Genomic DNA, 9,264 nt, shown 5'->3' on the forward strand with positions numbered 1-9,264 from the left:
TCCCAAACGGGTGTTTGATCGCTACCCGGAGGATACGTGGATATATGTAACTATTGGGACGTTGGGAGCTGCGATTTGAACCGTATGCACCAGAATCACTTCAGGCCACTCCCAGGTGAATGGTAGTAAAATTCTGTTCCCATTTAACTGGACTTCTGCGCCCGGAATGATCCAGCACCGGTTTGTTGCACGGTAATAATGAATGAATCGAGATTAAGTAGAGCAGTTTAACCGTAGCCCCATACCTAAAAGACGGGCACTTCACCTTGAAGGGAATATTCTTACTATATACTGTCAGAGAGAGAAAAATCGAAGGTTTGTCATATAAAAACCGTTTATTTTTAATATAAACTTTATTTTTTAATTTCGTTTTTTTGGTTGTTGGCGCTTCCATCATCTGCCAAATTTGGTTTGGAGGTACAACAGGTTTCGGTGTTGGCACGTTCTATGTTTTTAACAAAAAGTTCCTAAAAAATACATACATATGTATATAGAAAATAGCACAGTTCCAGCTACTTCTCGATTTGCAGGTTTTGCAGTAAAAGCTGTTTTCGCCATTAATAAAGGAAGTTGGCGACCGGGAACACCTTCCTGTAAAAACCTGCAAACCGTGAAGCACCGGAAACGCAACTAATAGTTACTCGTATTTCGATTTTATGAACTTATGCATATGTAAATATATTTTTGTATGTTATTTGAAATGGCATTCAATGCTGCGGTAAATAGGCTGGTGATTATTTTCCCTGCGAAAGGGCATTACGCGATCTCTCAAACGCTGGAATTACAAGTAAAACATATACGATAAAAAACGCAAAACTACCTGACATTCTGAAATTTGTAAGGGAAATCGTTTGGTAAATAGGAAGCACTTAAACCAAGGCATATTCAACAAGATAGAAGTGACAATTCAGTCGAGCTCTCTCATACCTGACTGTAATGTCAAAAAATGTAAACAAAGAAATTAACCCTTTGTTATGCATTTACCATATTTGATAGAACTCAACATCTTTGAAATGAAAGTTTTTGTAAATATGAAAATATTTAAAATCTCATTAGAATCAGCTTCATTTTATTTATTGAATTTTCGGTTTAATGTAAATGTGGAAATGCATACTTACACAAAATTACACACTAAATGAAACACACTCATTTATAAAACCGTTTTGACAATTTTCTTGCTTTTACTATCCCAATGTTTTTGAGAATTTATTTTTTTATTCAAATACTTAATTATAAAATATGTTAGACATTAAAAAAAGTTTGATTCTTCTAAATTTACTTTAGAACTTAACTTCAATAATTTAGCTATTAAATTTTTGCTATTCGAAATTTCCTTTCCACTAAATTTATTAAAAATTACTTTCAGTTTCTTTATGTCAACAAGGAATACTGGTTTAGGTTTTATCAGACCACTATTTGAAATTTGGCCTATCCATGTACATATGTATATGAAAGGGAGATTTTCTTTTAATATTCGGTATGATAAATCGTGCACCTGGGACCAAACGCGTCCACTTAGAAATACTCAGCTGCGATAGGCAACAAATAAAGTCACGACCCCACGTGAAGAGTCTCCTAATGAAACATCGCAGCAATTTGCCCTCCGTTGTCGCTTCACTTGACAATTCGAAGGTTTAAAATAACGCACAAGTTTGTTGTCCAGGCTCTTGACAAACACAACGCACCGCTCGCAATTCCTTTTCATTTTATTATGTATTTAAAATCAGTCGCACAGCTCACAATTGAAAATTTATATAAAAAAAAAAATTTTAATAGTATAGGGCAAGGCGAATTTATATTATATATCAGCTCAGCTGATTTTGTGTATGTGTTTCGCCGCACGGCTTCTGATATCAAATTGAAAAATTTTGCTTGAATTTCTACACACACTCTTACAGATTTTGACAGTTTATGCCGTCAAAGCAACAACAAAATACATGTAAATTTTTGTTTTTGTACTCCTGCTATCACCTTATAATTCGCCTTGGTATAGGGTTAAGAGTTGACATTTCAGTCGCAGTTCAAAAGAGAGAAATGTCGAAATCACTTCTACCTTAATTGTTATGCCTTGACTTACCGCCCTACTCCCACACCACTGACAAAACTCACCGGCTGACTATTGCCTTTACAACTGCGCCTAATACTATGCCACAAATTTATTTTAAGCTGTTAAGCTGTGTGGAATAGGGCGGTTAAACGACGTTTCTACAGCTCTCGCCAAAAAGACGTAAGCGACATTTTTTCCAAAATTTTCTTTTTGATGCAGAAATGTTGCTTGAGCAGCCATATACAATTCTGCATCAAAAATAAAATTAAAAAAAAAATGTCGCTTATATCTTTTTGGCGGTCAGGGCTCGATATGTACNTTCCCACACCACTGACAAAACTCACCGGCTGACTATTGCCTTTACAACTGCGCCTAATACTATGCCGCAAATTTATTTTAAGCTGTTAAGCTGTGTGGAATAGGGCGGTTAAACGACGTTTCTACAGCTCTCGCCAAAAAGATGTAAGCGACATTTTTTCCAAAATTTTCTTTTTGATGCAGAAATGTTGCTTGAGCAGCCATATACAATTCTGCATCAAAAAAAAAATTTAAAAAAAAATGTCGCTTATATCTTTTTGGCGGTCAGGGCTCGATATGTACATATGTGTGTATACGCTCACCTGGACGGTACCCCAAGGTAATTCTCCTTCAATGCACAACCGACATCCATGATTTTGCTGCTGCATCCATGACCTGATCAATTTCTCATCACACTCATCACGGCAGCCAATAAGTCGAATCAATTTCAGCTGGCTACCCATCTTTGGTAGTGCCAAAATCTGTTCGTAACTAAAAACCCGACAGTACTCGTAGGTAAGTGACTCCAGCGATGTACAATCACCCAACAACTTTAACCACTCGTCGAAGCATTCCTGCCACTGCCATGGTCGCCCATTGATGGTCGCCAGCTCACGCATGGCCGCATATTCACCCGCACGCCAAACGCGCTGTGAAGCATTTTCTAGAAAAATATACTCATTCGCGCAGTGCAACGTACACAATGACTCCCGGCGCCTGAGAGAGAGCTCAGTAAAGAGCGATTTCACGAATTCTACAAAATCATTTAACCAGTAGAATTTTAACTCTTTCAATGCAGCTGCTGCAACATCTGAAAGTGCATACATAGCTGCCAAATGGTAGGTGGATGTAGTAGCTCTTTACATTCCACCAAATTCAATGATTTAAGCTGTAAGGTACGGCAAGTTTTGCGCATTAGACGACGCCGCAGGTTCTCGCAATCGTGCAAGTTGAGCAATTCCACGCGCCGTAGCAAGTGAAAGTGTTTACCCAACAGCCAGCGTGTGCCCGCGTCCAGCAGCTGCAGCGCACGCAGCTGCGGACANGAAGCATTCCTGCCACTGCCATGGTCGCCCATTGATGGTCGCCAGCTCACGCATGGCCGCATATTCACCCGCACGCCAAACGCGCTGTGAAGCATTTTCTAGAAAAATAGACTCATTCGCGCAGTGCAACGTACACAATGACTCCCGGCGCCTGAGAGAGAGCTCAGTAAAGAGCGATTTCACGAATTCTACAAAATCATTCAACCAGTAGAATTTTAACTCTTTCAATTTTGGCAACTCCAATATGGCCGCCAGCAAGGATGTATCCGCCAGAGCTGTCAAATGCAGCTGCTGCAACATCTGAAAGTGCATACATAGCTGCCAAATGGTAGGTGGATGTAGCAGCTCTTTACATTCCACCAAATTCAATGATTTAAGCTGTAAGGCACGGCAAGTTTTGCGCATTAGACGACGCCGCAGGTTCTCGCAATCGTGCAAGTTGAGCAATTCCACGCGCCGTAGCAAGTGAAAGTGTTTACCCAACAGCCAGCGTGTGCCCGCGTCCAGCAGCTGCAGCGCACGCAGCTGCGGACAATAACGCGCCAATTCACGCACGGTATATTCGGCGAGGAACTTGCCTTGCACCTCAAAGCTTTGCAGCGGCGCGAAGTGCACTAAATGACGACAAAGTATGATATTCATGTAGCGCTTGGCATTCTGCATCATGTTGCCCGGCTGATCGGCAATGAAACGCTGTATGACGGGGAAGAAGAGTACGCTGTTGAATATCAAGCGGTGAACATGCGGACCGACCAGCAGGCAAAAATCCCACAATTCGTTGTCGTTCAGTTCATGGACGACTTTGAAGTGGTAAAGTGAGAAGAGCAAGGTGGCATAACGCTGGCGCCAAATGTCCACGATGACTTTGTGAAAATAATGGCACACCTTGGCTAAGGCGAGTTGACACTTGAGCGAGCATTGTTCGCATACAATACGCAGGCAATCAGTATTAAGGTTTAAAAGGCTAGCCGTTGATGTTAAGTTTAATTCTAGTTGCTGGGTATAGTGTGTTGCAGGAGGTAAATTGTAAACTCGTAAGCCAGGAAATAAGGAAAACGGCGGAATTGACGATAGTTTAATAAAGCTGCGAAAAAACTCAGTAGATGATTCCTGAATGTATAAATACTTTTTATCTTACCTGTCATACGTTTCTTCAGTTTCACAGCAAACTATGGCTACCAAGCATGTCTCTAGTGGTATTAAATCTTCCAATTTCCACGCTTGCTTATGACGATTCAACAGAATACAAAGCTTTCGAATTGATAACTAAAATAAAAGCAGCACTAATTATATGCGCAATAAATTAATTATTATTTATTTATTCCAAACATACACTTCTAGGCAGTCCAACAATTCTAATTGTTTGCTTATTATTATTCATAATATTAAATCACAACTTGGTGAGAAAAAATGTAATCATTAACTAGCTGCGTACGTATGTATGTAAATTCAAAAAAATTTAACTCGTTTGAGTACGTATTTAACGGTTTTTATAACGTTAACTGGTATACTGAATGGTTTACCAACTAATTGCGTCAGCTGTTCCGAAAGTGCTAGGATCAGCTGTTTCTTGATTGGTTAATAAATACCCAGTTGGAAATTTTAGACGTTCAAATATGTATATGTACNTGTACGTATGTATGTAAATTCAAAAAAATTAAACTCGTTTGAGTACGTATTTAACGGTTTTTATAACGTTAACTGGTATACTGAATGGTTTACCAACTAATTGCGTCAGTTCATTTAATCGACGATGAATGCACCAGCTGTTCCGAAAGTGCTAGGATCAGCTGTTTCTTGATTGGTTAATAAATACCCAGTTGGAAATTTTAGACGTTCAAATATGTATATGTACATACTAGCAGACCCGGCGAACTTCGTCCCGCCCAAAATTTTTATATATTTTATTAAAACTTTTTGGTCCAACATTTTCACCAACAATTCACGTTTACGATTTTCATTGGCACATTCGTCTGCTAAGATTATGGTTTGGTGGTCATTTGCCGCTTTAAATAACCTAATAAGTATCCGTGAAGAAGTTCTTGAAATTCTCCAGTTGTGCGGCATTTCATAGCACGGTTATTCGCAAAGCGAAATAAATTATTTTCTCTTCACTCCCTGGTGGCAACAATGACCCGGTTCTATAGTAAATGTCCTAGAAGCTTTACAGTATAGTTGGTGGCACTTTCAAAATGGGTGCGAATCATTGTTCTACAGAAATGCAATATACATATACTTATTTCAGACGAAATACCTTAAAAGTTTGAACGCATAATAATATTGGAAAATCACATCCATTGGGCCAATCGCAACGCAGGAGCGTTCGATATACTCAATGGTGCAACAGGTCGATTTAATCTGACCTTCACGGCCCCTTTTCTCACTTGGCTATTTTTAGTAATAGCTCGACTTCAGCACCACTTGGCAGCAAGTTTTTGCAATAGTATTGCATACATATTTAAAACATTATCCAAATAGGATCATAAAAAAGATTTTTAGTAATAACTCAACTACAGCGCCAACTGTCGGATTAAATTGTGAAACTAAACAATCCAGAGACCCACTCAAACACACAAAAAGTTTCGTTAAAATCCGTACAACCATTTAGGAGGATTTCACTCACCAACACACCTACAAAAGAATTAAAAAATACATTCAAAGATAGCTAAAGGTCGGTACGTTTGTAGGCCTCACACCCCCTTTTCAAATAGCCCAAATTTTCTCCATGAGTATGGGCTTGATTTCAACTACATACATATCTGAATACTTTCAGAGATATGCAGTATAAAAATTCGATTTATATAGGAGGTGCCACGCCCCCCTTTCCAACAGCTGCCCTCTTCTTCATCAGTATGCGATTGATTTCGCATATCTCCGTACCAAGTTCCAGAACTATACCATGAACACTTCCAGAGATATGCAATATGAAAAATTTGGTTTGTATGGAAGATGCCACGCCCCCTTTCCCAATAGTTCCAATTTTCTCCAAGAGTATGCGATTTATTTCGTACATCTCCATACCAAGTTCCAGAACTCTACCATGAACACTTCCAGAGATACGTAGTGTGAAAAATTTGGTGTGTATGGGAGATGCCACACCCCTTTTTACAATAGCTTAAATTTTTCTCCAAGGGTATGCGATTGATTTCGTATATCTCCATACCAAGTTCCAGAACTCTACCATGCACACTTTCAGAGATATGTAGCATGAGAAATTCGGTTTGTATGGGAAGTGCCACGCCCCCTTTACATATAGATTTTTGTTTAGCCTAAAACCATCCTTGGGACACGTGCGGCGGTGGCAGTTTCAAAAAAATCGGTTTAGCCGCTCTCGAGCCTTGCGAAAACTAAAAAACGGCTTTCAAAATATATATTAGCTGAGATATATTATATATTATAATTATATTTTGACAGTATCCGTTGTTTCAGATTGACGCAAAAAAATCTTGCCAAGTGACGAATTCGCCCCTTGATATGGTCGTTGCTCAAAGCTATTTATATTCGAAATTGCATTAAAACTGGAAAACAGGGATCTATAAGCTTATCCAGGTAAAAAGCTACCTAAGTACCGAATTTTAAGCAAATCGGACCATAATAAGATTGTTTCGAATAGATCGGTCCCTGGTCCACTTCTCGGAAAAAATTGATCATATATGCTAAAAAGCTACCTACGTACGGAATTTTAAGCAAATCGGACCATAATAAGATTTTTTCGAATAGAACGGTCCCTGGTCCACCTACACGAAAAACATGGTGGTTACCGAAAGCTATTTATATACAAAATTTCATGAAAATCGGACCAGCCGTTCACGAGATTACCTGTGACAAAAAAACAGGGACTTCTCTTTATATAATTTGTATAAATGTATAGATATAGATATAGATATAGATATCTACGCTCATTTATTATATGGTGGTTGCCATAGCCAGTGCCTTTTTGGTGAATCTGAAATCAGCTATTGCATTTACTAGTTAGTCTTTTGCCCTACACATGAATTTTGTTTACTTGGATCCTATTCAACCTCTACACAATTCTGCATATGATAACATCTCAAAAACATACAACTTCTTAAAAGACTCTGATCAACTTTGTCGTATCTAACTTGCCCTCATTCACCAGTAAGCCGAAAGCCTCTGTTGCTAGCGCTGTGTTTTATGGTTTATATAATATTATTGTTATCCAAGCCTTTTATAAATAAATAAAAATTTATTTTTTCACATATTTAATTTAATAGATGATTCCCTAAACTCCAAAAAAATTGGAAAATCCTTAAGAATTTTTCAAAGAAAATTTACAAGATTAATTTATGTACATTATTTAAATGTAAACAAAATAAAATTATTTTTACTTAAAGTTAACCTTCTTCAGTTTTAGCGCATTTATAGGCCGTATGATCTTTTTCCGCTCTTCTCGATGTTTCTTCATTAAATACTCTCTCTTCTTTTCATCTTTAGTTGCCTTCTTCTTCATGTCAAATGTCATTTGTCGGTTACCCAGTGAACGTCCAATCGTAGTCACATTCGCGCTAGAGGCTTCATTGAATCGTACGCGATCCTTAAGGCTAATTTTCATTATTTTACTGCGCATTTCACTTAATTTCAGGTTGTTATCTTCCAGAGATGTCATTTTAACGCTGGCTCTTCGCTGATTATTTGTTGATGAGCTAGTCGTGTTGTCCATTGGAGTTGTTTGCTCATCATCGCTGTTGGCATCCTCATCACCCGCGTGTTCATTTTCCGCAAGTTCCTCCTCTTCACGTTGTCTTCTCACATCCTTGTATGCCTTCTTCATTTCTTTTGAGAACTCACGCACTCCCTCATCATCTGAAGATTCTTCGGCAACCGATTTGTTTCCATCATCTTCATCACTTTTTTCGAAACCAAAAAGATCCTCATCATTATCACTTTCCTCGTGTGGTTTCGCTTCGTCTGCATGCAGCTCCGCTACGCGTGCTACTTCAACGCGTTTTTTTATTTCTTTAAGCTTGGATTTTCCGAGGCGATTAAGCGCAGGCGCCACCAGCTTGTACTCTTCAGCATTCTTGTTAATAGCAAATTCCGGATTTTCAAACATTGCCTTGAAACGTGTATCCTCGAGTAGATTTGCTGCTTTAGCAGACTTTTTGGAATTAGACTGCTCGTCCATAATTTTAAGTGCCAGCTCTTGATTGACTTTTGGAAGGTTTGACTTAATCTGTAGACGTGATTTACGCTCACTTTCAATCTCTTTACGTATTTTCTCTTTACGGAAGCGTTCAAAGGCAAATGGATCAGCCACAGCTTTGGCCCTGTTGTATAAACGTGCGTCGATGAAATAGCTAAAAAAAAAGTTCGGTAAAAAATTTAGATTAGGTCTTTTTGTGTATGCATTTATAATTTACCCGTGCATGTAGCCTTTCAGTAGATTACTGCCAATCAAATGCTCCAGTCCCAATTCCTCCAATTCATTCTGCGTCACAAACTGATAATCGTCGAACATATTCTCCACCACCTCAGATTCAATTTCTTCCGTAAGATTATCTAAGAATGAGCACCAACGCGGCGCCGGACCCATTGAAGGCACGTAGTAGGTCAACATTTTTACATCTTCTTGTGCAAGGAAAAACATTCCTGTATCGGGAATAGTGCAGAAATCGTTGAAGGATGTTGTGGATTCTATGTAGGCGACTTGTTTGCCCTGAAAATTCGTTACTATTAAATGTTGTATTTAAAGACAAATTCGACTTACAGTGTTTTCATCCCACAATTTTAACATAGCATCATCCAAGAATAAACCGTCTGATGACCAGGGTTGAAAGCAATGCGCTTTACCGCCACTTTATTTAAATGATCCTTTACAAGCAGTGGGTCATGTGAGCGTATGTCATAGAGAAG

General features: G+C 38.7%; 1 protein-coding gene and 1 pseudogene across 1 annotated transcript; both read right to left on the reverse strand.

Moving 5' to 3' along the window:
* Window positions 1-691: 691 nt before the first annotated feature.
* LOC108367109 (uncharacterized) lies at window positions 692-4,919 on the reverse strand. Its single transcript, XM_017621667.1, has 5 exons — window positions 4,724-4,919; window positions 4,529-4,656; window positions 3,335-4,474; window positions 2,668-3,061; window positions 692-775 (listed from the first exon to the last, which is right to left on the reverse strand). Exons 1-5 carry the CDS (start codon window positions 4,769-4,771, stop codon window positions 692-694), a joined length of 1,794 nt encoding a protein of 597 aa, XP_017477156.1. The 5' UTR covers window positions 4,772-4,919.
* A 2,752-nt stretch (window positions 4,920-7,671) lies between these two features.
* On the reverse strand, window positions 7,672-9,261 carry LOC108367110 (nucleolar protein 10-like; annotated as a pseudogene).
* Window positions 9,262-9,264: the final 3 nt, after the last annotated feature.

This window comes from Rhagoletis zephyria, unplaced genomic scaffold (genome assembly GCF_001687245.7).
Source record: "Rhagoletis zephyria isolate East Lansing unplaced genomic scaffold, Rhagoletis_zephyria_1.1 Rzeph_scaffold_02542, whole genome shotgun sequence".
NCBI classification, from domain to species: domain Eukaryota; kingdom Metazoa; phylum Arthropoda; class Insecta; order Diptera; family Tephritidae; genus Rhagoletis; species Rhagoletis zephyria.